This window comes from Mizuhopecten yessoensis, unplaced genomic scaffold, assembly GCF_002113885.1.
Source record: "Mizuhopecten yessoensis strain PY_sf001 unplaced genomic scaffold, ASM211388v2 scaffold3339, whole genome shotgun sequence".
NCBI lineage: Eukaryota > Metazoa > Mollusca > Bivalvia > Pectinida > Pectinidae > Mizuhopecten > Mizuhopecten yessoensis.
In genome coordinates this window covers 514,131-531,120 of record NW_018404995.1, presented here as the reverse complement: position 1 = coordinate 531,120, position 16,990 = coordinate 514,131, and the positions used below count along the sequence as shown (strand labels likewise).

General features: G+C 40.0%; 1 protein-coding gene across 1 annotated transcript; it reads left to right on the top strand.

Moving 5' to 3' along the window:
- The first annotated feature begins 166 nt into the window (after window positions 1-166).
- Window positions 167-15,587, top strand: LOC110447381 (4-aminobutyrate aminotransferase, mitochondrial-like). Its single transcript, XM_021493022.1, has 13 exons — window positions 167-387; window positions 1,726-1,865; window positions 2,668-2,785; window positions 5,216-5,265; window positions 6,149-6,229; window positions 7,397-7,489; window positions 8,062-8,188; window positions 8,552-8,700; window positions 11,926-12,063; window positions 12,648-12,815; window positions 13,007-13,153; window positions 13,317-13,428; window positions 13,778-15,587. Exons 1-13 carry the CDS (start codon window positions 336-338, stop codon window positions 13,900-13,902), a joined length of 1,500 nt encoding a protein of 499 aa, XP_021348697.1. The 5' UTR covers window positions 167-335; the 3' UTR covers window positions 13,903-15,587.
- The last annotated feature ends 1,403 nt before the right edge of the window (window positions 15,588-16,990 follow it).

Genomic DNA, 16,990 nt, shown 5'->3' with positions numbered 1-16,990 from the left:
AGATACCAAATTACATCTACTAACTCCACGCACAAGATTTCGTTACAAATGTCTGAATTATATACATTGTGTATGCCACACTGATATTAGTCACAGCACATCTAAGCATATGAGCTATGACCTTTATAAGTTTAGCATACATGTATGTGTATTTCAGACATTTGTGGCGAACCCATATGTAGTGCATGTAAGTAGGTCAATTGATTGGTGCCTTTGTAATCTAGTTTCACTGCGGTTGCGCATATGAATTAAAGCCTAGCAAGTACAAGTTGATAAACACTGGTCGTAGGATAAGACCTGATTCAGCCGGTTCAATAGTGAATGTAGAATCAACTATGGCAGCAGCATTGTGGTCTACAAAAGTATGCGTGTCTACCATCACACGGGGTAAGTCGGTTATTTTAGTCACTTTACATTATTGTAGCGTCCCTGTAGCCGTATAGCGTTCTGGGGTCTCCTCTCTATATATGCTCGCATGCTACCGTAATACGATCCATACGGACATTGACATTTCGATAGTGGACCGTTTCATTGAAATCTGTTTTTATCTCGTTATGTGTTTTAATTTCCATTCAAGTTTAAATGTAGGGATTGTTCATCTCGGCATCGTGAGTGGAACACTTACTTTACGTATACCGATATATTTTTTAATTTATTTACTAGTTAACAATGCAGTTTGAAATGTCAGAATAATAAACTTGATAACCTTTCCGTTTAATTTTAAGGTCAAAGTTATAAAAATCATAACTTTCCCCCTGTACTTGTACCTACCTATATATTATCTTACCAGATAACACGGAGGTGTAGTAATGTTGCATAGGCCAACAGACGGTCCATAAGTCACAGGGTATATATACTATAGGTAACCTTGAACTAAAATGACTCCATCATCAGTGAAAGAGTCAAACGAATATTTTGTACACATTTAAAATGATGCATCGATATGTATGAACTATATATAAAGTCAGTTTCTTCTTTTGCAAAATGAGAAAGAAAGAAATTGGACTTGTACTCTTTTGTCATAAATTGTTCTTGATGGCACAAATATCACAGAACACTGAATGATTTTTTGCAACAGTGAATATGGCTCATTCTGTTTATGACAGTTTGTCTGTTATTGCACTGTAACTTTAAAGACCCGCCGTTTTTAGCAGTGTGCTATGCGAACAAAGCACTGAAGTAACGGTCATTGACCTCTTTACCTTGACGTCGTAATCATAATGTTTAGCTGGCCGAAACTTGCTGTTGGCTGCTTCGTGTGTGAAATGAATATCGATTTGATGTCAAAATCAGTGTTAAATATAAAACAGCATTCTGTTTTAGAGTTGCAATCATTTAACTATTCATATAAGTAGCTAACTGGCGTTAATTGATTTCACGATCTGCTACCCTGTTTATATGTATATGCCTATATAATCTGAACACTGTGTAGTGTTGTTTAATGCTTGATATTTTTTTACCAAATAACTGGGTTTCTCTCGCTTCAGTAAATTTACTTCCTTAGGACAGATCATCGATACAACCTGAAATTAAACCAAGCAATACTTACGTCAACAATATAAATAATGTTTTAAAATGATTTAGCCAAATTTATATTAAAATATCGAATTAAATATTGGTGAAAGGTAGGTCACCTCATTTCTCTGTAACGTTGTGATTTGACATACAGCTGAGTGAAATTTAAACGTGTGCAAATTGATGACGTCATTAGTAAATATCTTACAGGTTTGAGAAGATACGGGACCCCAGCTTCTGCCAAAGCGGTGTTGAAATCAGACCCCTTGGAACCTGACAAACCCAGTGTCCAAACCGAGATCCCTGGACCTAGATCTCGCGAGCTACTTAAGGAGCTAGACACTATCCAGGTAGGTCAGTCACATCATACATGCTTTTCAATATATTCATTGAAGTTTGAACACGTTTATTGTAAAACAGGCAACTTTTTTGTGCAGTGTCGACTTGCTGGAACTGAATCAGTAACAGAGAAGCACGATATTTTACAAAATGGAGATACCTAGCGGTATAACATAACTTGTGAATTGTAACGTTTAATTTGCACGTGATATTTGATCTCTGGTGAGGATGAGATAACCGTTTAATTCCCTCCCGTTGACGCCACTACTTGTCACCAGGCTCCATGTTCAAAATAAAGCTCCGGGTAGTGTGATATAGGTTCAGATTGTTTGATTCCGGTTGATTATTTCAACATCAATGCAAATCGGTCTGCTGATGTGATATAAGTTTTAGATTGTTTTTCGCGTAAGGTTTACATGGGATTAATATTGTGACATTACTGTTGTATTCGTACCAGTACAGTCGGTACACATACGCTTCACAAATATAGAACACTGGACAGCTATCTCAGCTTGGGTACTTTTTATCTTGGAACAAAACACATGCATGAACAATTCGAGGTCACTCACATGCTTCACTCACAGTCATTCGCACGCTTACAGAACGTCAACAAACACCACATTACTTTTAATTCGGTTAATATTAGTAACCAAGGTTGCTGATTCAGTGTATGGCATAGTTTTTCGTTAAATACAGCGTACGTATATGTAACAAAATGTGGTATACATGTGTATCAGGGACAGGGCTAGGGGGAATTATTGATATACAGATCATCATGATGTGTTTAAAGTTGTCATGTTTTGTGTGTTGTAGAACACTGAAGCAGTCCAGTTTTTCGTTGACTATGAGCGAAGTCGCGGGAATTACTTAGTCGACGTGGACGGGAATGTTATGCTTGACCTGTTCACTCAGATCGCCTCAATTCCTATAGGTACGTACTTAAAACATGTTCCGCAAGTATCACACTACTTGTAGGATTTGTACACGCAGATCGTCTATTTTAAATGATGTTTATGTTTAGTGTTTTGAGGTTTTCAATTGTCTTATAATGATTACGAACGCCGTTCAATTCTGTATCGCATCATTTTCGTATTGTTATGCTTTCTCTCCCTGTCCATACACAATAGCTATACCGGTGGTAGGCCCAGCTCATACCATGCTAAAGGTTATTACGTGCTCCGACATATGAGCAAGGTATTCATTATCCCTTTTTCATTTTCTCAGTCCTTTCTAGACTGTTCCTATATTATTCGGAGGCGTCGGATGCGGCATAATTCAGCCAACACTTATGGGCAGTTTTATTGAGAAGCCACTTATGACAAAACTGTATGTATTAAGTTTTACAAACTACGTCCTGGCTGTGTCCTATAAGAGGGACCGTATACTTATCAGCGGACATGTGCTGTTTGACACTCCTGTCACAAGCGTGACTTCGCCTTCTAAGGACAGTAATAAACTATCTCGTACAATCATTATTTTTTTTTATCTCACCTTGTTCAGAGAACCGGTCACTGTACGCCATGACACAGTGTCCGTCGTCCCCCTACCCGTATGTTTAAAACGATACTACCCAACATCCATATTTAAAAAGAAAATCTTCTGAAGAGGAGCTTGATGCTTTTTTTTTTTTTTTATCCGTACGAAGGCTTTAACGTAAGAAAAATAGGAANATATTTAAAAAGAAAATCTTCTGAAGAGGAGCTTGATGCTTTTTTTATCCGTATGAAGGCCTTAACGTAAGAAAGATAGGAGAATTAAATGTTTTATGAGGAAGTAGGAGGACCGACGCCTAAATTTGGCAAAATGAGGCAATTTACTCTTCACAATTAAAACCCTAGTCCTACCAAAATGCACGGGTTGTTGCGATATTGCGTCTGAATAAAACATCACTACGACAGAGATGATCGTTTTTTTTGTTTTAAACGAAGTTGATACCACCACTTGTATGCCCAATATAAGGCAAAATATTAAAAACCCTACTCCTCTTGAACGACTGCACAGATTGTAACTTTAGTTCGTCTGAAACATCACTTAAACAAGATGATCATAGCGTGTTTAAATGAATACTGGTTGATAATTTCATTTGAGGATTGTTTTCCTTCCTGGACTCCAATTTCATCCGCTGTCCTTAGGTCAGAATTGTAACCATTTTTGTTTTATTAGCTTGCCTATTCATAGAATATGGGGGCTAATCTAAATAAAGTTAACCCCACGGTGGCCTACCCGTTCACGTCCCATTTCAGGTAAAAGTTTTTGAGCAAGTGTTTTTTGTGCAGTGTTAGATCCCCACGCTTAATAGGCCTTTCTCTATTATAAAGGTTGGGGTATTTATAGGGTGTGTAAGGATTGTCCTGACCATATTTTCATATTTTAGGGCCAAAACAGCTTAATTTGACTCGGTTAAAGTTTTTGAGCATGTTTTGGTTTTGTACAGTGTTATATCATGCCACCTTATAGACTATAGACCATTATAAGGTGCAGGCATTTATATAAAGTGTAAGGATTGTGCTGAACCTTATTTTTCTATCTTTGAGCAATCTTCAGGTGAAAGCTGATTTAGCTTCTTTTTTCCCCTGCAATTTCATAACACCACACCCAATAGGCTGATGACTGTTTTAAGACTGGATGATTTATGTGACGTGTAAGCAATGTGCTAAACTCTATTTACATTTTTAGGGGCCGAAGGGATTACTTTAAATTCGACTTGGTGTGGAACATTTTATGACGTCATGCAGTTTTCAAAAATTCCGATTATTATTAATCGCCTTGTTTTCTAAAGACATATGACTTTTCTGATCACGTGAACTTGTAGTTCAAACCATTTAGGCGAGAGTAAAGTACCTCAATTCAATTAAGTCCTGGTATAGACAAGTTCAGTATTGAGTAAGTCTTGGTGTTTTTTCTCAATAACTGTATTCAATGAGAAATTGTGCCCCCAAANTTCAATGCCCCAATTAAATGCACCCAATTCAATGCCCCAATTAAATGCACCCAATTCAATGCCCCAATTAAATGCCCCCGATTCAATGCCCCAATTAAATGCACCCAATTCAATGCCCCAATCCAATGCCCCCAATTCAATGCCCCCAATCCAATTCTTAATAACTAAGATAGTTTTTAATTTCTCGTTGTTATTGTTCTAATGAACTTTTCAAGGGTTGCACATTTTAATTATTGCCTTTAAAGATTCTCTGAAAATAGGAAACTTGTATATTAACATGTTTTACAATCAGAGAGACGTGTTAGACATTTTACTAGTTTCCATTTCAATATTGACAAAGCTATAATTCTACTAATAGTGTTCTGATCATCAAACAAACGTGTTAAACACTTGAGTTTGTACATAACATTGATGTTTTAGGGTACAACCACCCGAGATTGCTTAATGCCTTGCTGAAAACTGAAAACAGGGTATGTATTTTACACCTATATGGGGTGTATGGGTGTGATTTAATATACTTATAATATAGACTGCATCTGTAATACAAGATATATTGATTATTTACTGTGGCAGTAACTAGGAAACTCTGTCAGGAACATCTGCCGCCATTGCTAAAAATTACGCGTTTCTATCGATTGTCCTACAACATTGCAAAATACATCAAATTGGCAAATATTAGAATTATTTTTTAACGCATCTGTGGTTACGATCTTGTAAGCATGGCGACATTCTGAGGTTCAAGGTATATTATTCCACCATAATCCACGTATGTGTGTGTATTATGGTGGAATACATAACGAGGGTGAGAAAATATTTTAAACATAATCAACGTCGGCCGCTTGCAGCCCGAGTTGTTTATTTTTCCGACATTTATGAATCGGGTGAAACGCATGAAATCATAATTTGACAGATTCACAAACATAATTTCAAGTCACCTTCGCGGTAACTCTCCTGGAGAGTCGAAGACGATGGGAACAGGAATGATCCCCTTTCACAGAAATTCATGTTCTGATAAATGTCACCTCGCCTGATCAACTCGCTTCCTGATCCAGCTCCAAGTCAGGTCGAAGACGTAAACACATTGGAAAAATAGTTCTCGTGAATGGGGGAAAAGATGCAATCTAGTATTGGTTAGTGATACAGGAGCAACTGAAATATCATAGATTTGTCCGTTCGTGTTTATGACGGAGACATAGTATGTCCGTTTTCTGTGTTATCGAAAAACGAACTGTTATGATGCCCGTCCGTCCTTCTGTCCGTCCTTCCATGAGTGTGAGATTAGTACGATACATTTGTATGTCCGTCTGTATGATTTTAGGCTAGAGCTGACCTATGATGTATTCTATTTTACAGGCTACACTCGTCAACCGCCCAGCTCTTGCTGTGTATCCACCAAGTGACTGGAGTTCGCGACTCAAAAATGCTCTTCTTGCGGTAAAGTCAATTTCTCTAGATTGTTTGAAGTGCCCTCAACTTGTCTAGGTAGCATGCTTGTCCAAATAACGATATGTTTCGGTATGGATAGACTTGTGGAAATGCCTTATTTCCGATGGTGTTTTACTGCAAAACAAACACAAAATCAATTGTTTTATTCCTTGTAACATCCTCCTTTAAGCTTCATTTTTTATCTTACATTCTTCCTACAGTATTTGATACCAAGAATAATGCATTATCTCAGAACGTTGTATTCTCGGCATGTCCTTACATCAAAACGTCTTATTCAAAACAACGTTTTACTCCCTGTAACCTGGTACTTCCGATAACATTATACTCTTCGAAAAGCTCGATATCAAAAGGTCTTACTGCATGTAACATTATTCCAAATGCTGCTCATCATGCCCTGACCGTTTGCTAAGTAAGAACATCATGGTAGTATTTCCAATGCCGTTATTAAGTTTTATTCGCAATAATGCTTACCTCGGTCCTATTATTGCTAGATAACAGCAATCACAGATAATTGTGTACTACCAATAATGTCCTAATCCCCGTAGTGTGTTTATACCAGTGAGGTCATACAGCGGTAACGCTACTTCTGAGTATTGTATTTACATCCTAACGTAATGCTTCTTCGTGCAACATATTCTTTTACCAGTAATTACGTCATATTCACGGCAATTTCTTACTTCCCGTCATGTCCTTTACCCAGTTACGTCCTAGTATCGGTATCGTCAAACTCTCGGTGACGCCTCTTCCACCAATTTCATTATTAATGTTACGACATATTCTTGGTATCGCTACTCATGGATGGTAACGTTGGTTTTTCAACTGACATCACACTCTTTTTGGCAACACTCTGTAGTTCTTTCATAAGTGGTAGCATTACAACACTTCTCGATAACCTGAACTATCGACAATGTCGTTCACATGTGACATACATTGCCATAATTATATGAGTTACTAGCCAAAAGTCGACTGGCGACGTCGTCCTTGATTTAAACATATTCTATCGTTACACTGTTCACTGTAATAAGCGTACTGCTATCATTTTTCAAGTAACGTCAGCAATATGGGACTTCTGTCATGCACTTTCTGTTTTAATCAAGAAAGATAGTTGAAAGATCTTACATTGATAGTGATGCAAAATAAACTCTCGTTTTGAAGGTGGCTCCCCCTGGCCTGAAACAAGTCCAGACAATGGCGTGCGGAGCATGTTCTGTAGAACATAGCCAGAAAGCTATGTTTATTGCATACCAGGTAAAAGTTATTTCTACAGTGTCCTCTAATGATAACTGTCCATTTAGGAACCCTGATAGCTCTCAACTCCATACTGTATCTATTAACATCTTGGTAGGTGCACTGACGTATGTTTATATCTAAATATACTAGGTGGTGGACTCTGCTGTTGGATGTCTTAGTCTTAGAGGTTTGCCGTACCTTGATAACCACAATTATCTCATTTCAAAAGTGGCACGGTTCATAAAATATAAACTGTACTCATTATTGATTAAAATATCAACCAGTATTTTTCTCTTGTTTTTAAAATACCTATTTATTTAGGCATTTTGCACAATTCCCCTTCTATTTCAATTTGGATCTCAACATTTCCCCCTCCCCCACCCCCTAGCATCACCGAGACAGCTACATAGTGCAGTGTAAGTCATTTGTTGCATTCTGTTTCTATTAAAAATGTAAGTGCAATCACGTGTGTACTTAACATTCATCTCTAAAGACTCTGTATTAGGTGTGCAAAGAGTTGAATATGTGTTTAACTGGTCATATATTTCTATCGTTTTTGCTCATAAAAGTGTATTTGTTGTTGCTCTCAGCGCCGTCAAAGAGGTGGACGGCCCCCCTCACAAGAGGAGCTCCAGTCGTGCGTTGAAGGACACGCCCCTGGATGTCCCGATCTGTCGGTCCTATCGTTTAAAAACGCTTTTCACGGCAGAACCATGGGTACGTTGTAGCACCTTGCCGAATGTTTACAAAGTGAATACTAAATACTGTTACTAGAAAATGTTCGCCCCATTTTAATTTTCGCCTGCTTTGGCCGTCCGTTATCAGGGCTACTTTATCATGACAGCAAATAACATTACACAGAATACCATACATTAGTAATGACATATGAAAGGCGAGATAGATAATGTAAAAACATGGATTTTCAGGGGAAAGACAAAATTTTAACAGGACAAAAATTTGCCGGTTAACGGTAAATAATTATCAAAATATAGTAAGAGAAGGTTTCGACTGTACTAGTGCTCCGACGACGTTCAAATATTAAATTGATGTTTAATTGTCAGAAGGCTGTTGTTTATTTAGGTGCCCTAGCTGTAACCCATACGAAGTGGATCCACAAGTTGGACTTCCCTGTGCCGGATTGGCCATGTGCCAGCTTCCCAATCTTGCAGTATCCCTTAGACCAGTTTGTGAGGGAGAACCGGGCCGAGGAAGACCGTTGTTTAGATGAGGTGTGTAAGGCTGAATTCAAATACCTTGGTTTCTAACTTAACTACATCATTCTTGTCCATAACCATGCCCCTCTAGTCCGTAGCTTTGCCTTTCTTGTCCCTTACCATGCGTTTGGTCCCTAGCCATGCCTGTCTGGTCCTTTACTATGCCTTTTGGTCCCTAACCATGTCTGTCTGGTCCCTTACCATGCCTGCTTGGTCCCTAACAATGCCTGCCTGGTCCCTTACCATGCCTGCTTGGTCCCTTACAATGCCTGCCTGGTCCCTTACCATGCCTGCCTGGTCCCTTACCATGCCTGTCTTGACCCTTACAATGCCTGCCTAGTCCCTTACAATGCCTGCCTGGTCCCTTTCCATGCCTTTTGGTCCCTAACCATGTCTGTCTGGTCCCTTACCATGCCTGCTTGGTCCCTAACAATGCCTGTCTGGTCCCTTACCACGCCTGCTTGGTCCCTAACAATGCCTTTCTGGTCCCTTACAATGCCTGTCTTGTCCCTAACAATGCCTGCCTAGTCCCTTACAATGCCTGCCTAGCCCCTTACCATGCCTGCCTGGTCCCTAACGACGCCGGTCTGGACTCTTACCACGAATGCCTGGTCTCTAACAATGCCTGTCTGGTCCCTTACCATGCCTGCTTGGTCCATAACAATGCCTTTCTGGTCCCTTACCATGCCTGTCTTGACCCTTACAATGCCTGCCTAGTCCCTTCCAATGCCTGCCTTGTCCCTTACCATGCGTGCCTGGTCCCTTACCATGCCTGTCTGGTCCTTTACCATGCCTGTCTGGACCCTTACCATGCCTGCCTGGTCCTTAACGTCGCCGGTCTGAACTCTTACCATGCCTGCCTGGACTCTAACAATACCTGTCTGGTACCCAACCACGCCTGTCTTGTCCCTTACCATGCCTGCCTGGGCCCTAACGACGCCGGTCTGGACTCTTCCCATGCCTGCCTGGTCTCTAACAATGCCTGCCTGGTCCCTAACAACGCCGGTCTGGACTCTTACCACGCCTGTCTTGTCCCTAACATTGCCTGCCTAGTCCCTTACAATTCCTGCCTTGTCCCTTTCCATGCCTGCCTGGTCCCTTACGATGCCGGCCTGGTCTCTTACAACGCCTGTCTGGTCTCTAACAATGCCTGTCTGGGCCCTAACCACGCCTCTCTTGTCCCTAGCAATGCCTGCATAGTCCCTTACCATGCCTGCCTGGGCCCTAACGACGCCGGTCTGGAGTCTTACCATGCCTGCCTGGTCCTTAACGATGCCGGTCTGGACTCTTACCATGCTTGCCTGGTCTCTAACAATACCTGTCGGGGCCCTAACCACGCCTGTCTTGTCTCTAACAATGCCTGCCTAGTCCTTTCCAATGCCTGCCTGGTCCCTAACGATGCCTTTCTGGTCCCTAACCACGCCTGTCTTGGCCCTAACAATGCCTGCCTGGTCCCTAACGACGCCGGTCTGGAGTCTTACCATGCCTGCCTGGTCTCTAACAATACCTGTCGGGGCCCTAACCACGCCTGTCTTGTACCTAACAATGCCTGCCTAGTCCCTTACCATGCCTGACTGTAGTCCCTTACAATGCCTGCCTTGTCCTTAACGACGCCGGTCTGGGCTCTTACCATGCCTGCCTGGTCTCTAACAATACCTGTCGGGGCCCTAACCACGCCTGTCTTGTCTCTAACAATGCCTGCCTAGTCCTTTACCATGACTGCCTGGTCCCTTACCATGCCTGACTGTAGTCCCTTACAAGGCCTGCCTGGTCCTTAACGACGGCGGTCTGGACTCTTACCATGCCTGCCTTGTCTCTAACAATGCCTGTCTGGTCCCTTCCCATGCCTGCTTGGTCCATAGCAATGCCTTTCTGGTCCCTAACAACGCCTGCCTGGTCCCTTACAATGCCCGCCTGGTCCCTTACAATGCCTGGTCCCTTAAAATGCCTGCCTGGTCCCTTACCAGGCCTGCTTGGTCCCTAACAATGCTTTTCTGGTCCCTAACCACGCCTGTCTTGGCCCTAACAATGCCTGCCTAGTCCCTTACAATGCCTGCCTGGTCCTTAACGACGCCGGTCTGGACTCTTACCATGCCTGCCTGGTCTCTAACAATGCCTGTCTGGTCCCTAACCACGCCTGTCTTGTCCCTTACCATGCCTGCCTGGTCCTTAACGACGCCGGTCTGGACTCTTACCGTGCCTGCCTGGTCTCTAACAATACCTGTCGGGGCCCTAACCACGCCTGTCTTGTCCCTAACAATGCCTGTCTGGTCCCTTACCACGTCTGTCTTGTCCCTAACAATGCCTGTCTGGTCCCTAACCACCCCTCCCTTGTCCCTAACAATGCGTGCCTAGCCCCTTACCATGCCTGTCTGGTCCTTTCCCATGCCTGCCTGGTCCCTTCCCATGCCTGCCTGGTCCCTTACATTGCCTGCCTGGTCCCTTACCATGTATGTCTGGTCCTTTACCATGCCTGTCTGGTCCTTTACCATGCCTGTCTGGTCCTTTACCATGCCTGCCTGGTCCCTTACCATGCCTGCCTGGTCCCTTACCATGTATGTCTGGTCCTTTACCATGCTTGTCTGGTCTCTTATCATGCCCTCCCATGCTGCCCCTCTGACACCCCAACCCTTATCACTCCGGCCCATTGATACACATTTAATAGATCATCGCTTTCAGTCCTCAATGCTGAATTCGTCCATTAACAACTGTCATCTGTTTACATAACGGTTCCACTAAAGTACATATATAATACCTGTTAACAGTGTTTTAACTGATTCAATCTTCTCCACCTCTTCTTACGACGTTCTGGGATGTTTATCGACCCCATGGTTGATAGACAGAATGTATTTACGTTGTGTCCTGCTACAAAACTATGCTTTGTTTACAGGTTTTGGATGTATCTCCTTGAAGTAACAAGTATGTGGAGAAGTGTGAGGTCTTAAAACAAGTATTTTGCTGTCAAAACGCTGTACTGGTTTATATCCTAGGAATCTTTGCGGATGTGTTTCCTCATCATATTAGTAATTTTTGTTAAACAAGTTTTTATGATAATTTATCGTATTTACAAAAACATGACTTTTTATTTCAATGAATACTAAAGACTTAAATCAATATATACTTCGGTATATAATGATACAATACCAGTAGTGATTATATGGGTAAATAGTCCCCAGCAGTCGTAATAGTAGAATGTTATAGCATATTGACATAACACTGAGAGTCTCTTACCATCACCAGGTGAGAGAGCGTATACATGCCTGGGAGAAGAAGGGTAGCCCAGTGGCCGGAATGATCGTGGAGCCGATCCAGTCGGAGGGAGGGGACAATCATGCCTCTCCCTACTTTTTCCAGGAACTTCAGGACATTGCCAAAGATGTAAGTTGGTGAAGTGCTTGTATTTATGCAAACGATAGTTCAAAGGTCAAGGACAGGTAATACGGGCGATAGTATACTGGGTGATCGAGCAGGTATATATACTGGAGATATGTGGGAGTTCACGAACTCTGTAGCAGCTCAAAGACGAATATGATTGTACATATTGACACGAGTGAGGTAAGGGATATATGTGCTTGACCGGCAAGAGGTCATACATTGGCATCTTGTATACTGCAGATCACTAGAAGGTCAAACATGAGCGTGCTTGTATATTTGTAGGTCGGTAGTACCTACGCTGATAGACTACCAACAATGACGAAATGAGATAGCACTGCTTTCGTATAGGCAAAATATTAAAGATAGGTCATCTGGCATCCGTTATGTAATTCATGGATGGCAAAAAGGACATTTTAAGGTCAAGGACATGTCAGATAGGCCTACGGGTGTAGTGAGTATAAGTATGTACTTGAGATTGGTAGATAAGAGAATTGAAGAGAGTTAAAGAATACGTGCTTGTATACTGGCGTTAACTAAGTATACGTCTATCATATTTGGTACTGTTCCTGTATGTTGTTCTTTCACAGTACGAAATTCCATTCATGGTTGATGAAGTGCAAACCGGATGTGGTGCAACGGGGAAATTCTGGGCACATGAGCACTGGAATCTAAAGGATGCTCCTGATATTGTATGCTTCAGCAAGAAAATGCTTACCGGTGGATTCTACTACAAAGATAACTTACGACCTCAAGAGGTATGTTATGTAATTTACACAATTACGTCCACAAGACGGCTAATATTTCATCTCACCTGCAGGTTATATTTCCTAATCTTAACCGCAGGTAGTAATTGCTATTTGGACAATTTTATCTGTGTATATAAGTCTTCTGTAACGTGTACAATGTACAATGTTTATCATTGTTATTTGTGTCTATTACATTTTAGGGTTACAGGATCTTCAACACATGGGTAGGCGACCCTTCCAAGATGGTCTTTTTGGAGGAAGTCGTAAATCTAATAAAAGAGGAAGGGCTTTTGGGGCAGGTTAAAGACACCGGGTCTCACCTTATCAACGGGTTGTACGACATGCAGGTATATCTCCACTTCTGCCTTAAAGTATACTCCATATATACAATCATAGATACTACAGAAAAAAATGTTTCGCAAATAGATATATATTTGACAACTTGTCATCAGAAGTTTAACAACGATGGTTTCAATCCATTCAATCAACACATTTATTTATTTAACACAGAACAAGTACCCCGGGATACTTAGCAGGGCTCGGGGAGTGGGGACGTTTTGCTCCATAGATTTCAAGGACGCTGCTACACGGGATAAAATTCTGAACGAACTCCGACATAAAGGTAAACAATTTCATAGGCAAATGGAACATTAAATTGATGGTAAAAGTTTTGGGTACTACTGTGAGACCCAATGTTTCTTCTAAACAACTTATATTGATGCTACTTGACACCTACGCCTATAAAACCATATCAATAATAAATCATGTATGTATAAAAACAAAATCCTCGCTTGGATGGAAATTACGCAAGTAAAGGTCAAAAACGGCTGTTTTTATCCAATTCGTTTTCAGGTAGTAATGTTCAGACAACTGCATGACTATTGTTTGAACATTGTCCAGCAGTATAATAAACATTTACAATATGTCTCGGTGATATTTTGTAAAATATAATATGTACTATTATCTTTTAGGTATTCACCTCGGTGCATGTGGAAACCTTTCAATCCGATTTCGGCCAACTCTCCTCTTAACTAGGAATCACGTGGATATCTTCATGGACGCCTTCAATTCGATTATAGCTGAGCTAAAGTCCTAAGCTATTGTTAGTATGGACTTCCATTAGAGAACATAGGACAGTAGCATGGTATCGACTTGACGATTCGTGCTGGACAGTGCTGATATGTTTGGCCGTGACTGACCTGGGAGACGGTATGTGACAGAGAGGAGACTAATGTGTAGTCCAATAGTGACATTTTATGATAGAGAGATAATACTTTGTCTCATCTTGAACATTTGAATTCGGCAATATTGTTTTTAAGTTTATATATATTGTGATTCCCACTGCAGGCAAAACACAAGAGAGTTCCACCGTAATTGTGCACAAATAAAGTTACTTCCCCTAAATATTATTTAGGATATAATTGTAACTACCGTTGGCCAAGCATTTCAGTCAATAAGGGAGACTATTTCGTGTTCGATGGTCCAGGTTTCGAGTCCCAATCAGACACATTTTTTTGTTATCTATTTCTTTTCATTACGCATATATGAAGTATCATTTCTGGAAAACCTGTCCAACGCGCTCTCAAATTTTTAATGATAATATTAATGCAGCCTTTCTTTTATCATTGAAAATAACAAATATTATTCTCTTTTATGCAGTATTTTTGTTAGTTTTACCTGTTTTCATGTGTTTTATATAAAACATTGTTTGATCGTTTTATCAAACAATGTAAGTCCCAATCATAACAAAATGTCCGTAGAAAGTTCTACATGATGTGGGATGTTTTGCCGAATGGTAATAGTAATCATGCCAAAAAAAAAAAAAGTCTTATAGTTACAGTTTTTGGCTGTGTTATGGGATACTCAAAATGACCCCGATACTACCTTGTTAATAGTGTACTAGATTAGGTGTACTAGATCAGGAAACTCAATATCACATATCGCTGTGTTTAAATTGTGTATGTCGTTTCTTTTACCATGTTTTACAACGATAATTGAAGCTGAATGTATTCATATGTAATAGAATTATGTTATATTGTTGGAAAGTGAAAATTAAAACATGTCACAAGGTGTTCATAATGTTAATAAGAAATGGTGCAAGTATTTCCTACGTAATGGTATGTTGAGTTGAATTCTGTTGTATTTATATGATGTACAGCTACGTCTATTGCTAAATGATTGGCTTGCCATACATAAGTGAAGGTTATAATGAAATAACTCATAACTTCTAAATGACCTAATCATATGTGTGGCTTTTTTTTGTCTTAACCAGCACCGCAGGAACTCGGTTTGAACAATGAAAGTAATTTCCGAATTTAAATACATCCGATTTGATATAATATTATCGAGACAGCCAAAGTAAATAAATGTGGTATCAAATTTCTCCTTGCTTAAAAATGTGCTATCAGCTTTTTGCTTGTGGGTTTAAGTAGGTTAAGCATACAAATAAAACACTGCAGTCACCTGTTCACCGTTTTAGTTTACACTTGAAAAGTTCAATGAAGTTAGTGGCTACATACAATTCAAATATAAACCACTTCCAAAGAGTCAAAACATATATACTCGTCACATCTATACTATCAGAACAGTGGAAATACTTAAAAGTGGAAACTGCGTATTTTCTTCTTAAATGTTATGCAGTTAGATAATTCCTATAGTTTAAAATACGTAAACACTTACAAACCACTGTTTAAGTTTCTATACACTTATGGTTTTCATTTAATAATTTAAATTCGGTATCTTCTCTTATATAATTGTTTTTATTATACCTCTACTTTATTTAGTCTATATAAAAGTAATTGGTTAAATCGAATATATTCCCACTTTTGCCTGACTGTGTTTTAGTCCTGTGTGTTAGTCTGGGAACTAAAACACACCTACACTTGGGTGTTTCCGCCGAGCCAATCAGACGAGAGGTGGGCGGAGCTTGTAACCGAACTCGGAAGCGACGTGCGAAGAGCATGCTACCGAACTCGGAAGCATTTGGCTCCACTGCCATCAAAGGGATAGTTGGGACGTGAAGCTATACAGCTTATGATTTACAAATATTTTCTAGTTAAAACTATCTCTCCAGTGTGTATCGTTATATTAAAACGGTTAAAGTATGGGGTTGAGGGATGCATAGCAAGTTTCTGGTGTCCCGAGACCAGGTTTATTTCCCGAGGCTTCGCCTCGGGAAATAAACCTGGTCTCGGGACACCAGAAACTTGCTATATCCCTCAACCCCATACTTTAACTGTATAATAAAAAATACATTGACTATCAAACAACACTGCCGTTTTTCTCCTTATCGTGTCCCCTTGACACGCCGTAAGAACCGAAACTGCTAAATTACATTTTATCTGTTTCACTTCCAAACAGAGGCATGTGTTTTACCGGGCGTGTTCATTATATTCCCTTGCCAAATAAATAGTTTATTAACTCCATTTTGCTTATGTACCATATCAACTGCATTGTAGTTTGTTTTGTATCGCAATAAATATCATATACCTATTGTCGTTCTTCTGGTATTCTTTTTGGATTCAGTTTCCAATGTGCTTAATGAGGATTGAAACATGGACTATTATATGCCATTATACCACCCATGTTGTGGAGCTATCGGATATGAGATGAACTTTTTTGAAATGCATCATTTACAAAAAAGGGAAAGTGTGACAATAAAATTACCATTCTACATGGTACTGACGTTATATATGAAGATATCCAGTAATGTAAAAATGTTAAAACGTCTATCTACAAAGTCTGCCTTCTCTACTAAAAACCTCGGAAGTTCGCAGCAGCACCACAAGTAACCAGCACCAACAATATCTGATGCAAAACTGCATATCATCTAGCAGCAGGTGTTAAGGTAAACTCCAATAACATCATTATATGACATTAATAATTTGCTGAACGAAGCAATTTGTAATATGTCAAATCAATCATTTCATTTTAACGTATTGTTTTTTTTCAATGTTCTTTGTTTAGTTGAATAAGCCAATGAGGTCGAGGTGGATTTGCGTTCGCTAATGTAAATGGGCATAGCTATGATGTCATCGTATTATCACATTATTAAACAAATATATTCTACAGGAAAACGATGTGCCTTTATGTCTCTTATAAAGCTGGTCGATACCAATACTACCTTAAAATAAATACTGTTTATTAATGGTTTGAAGCTTCAGAGCAAAGTGTGAGTTAATATT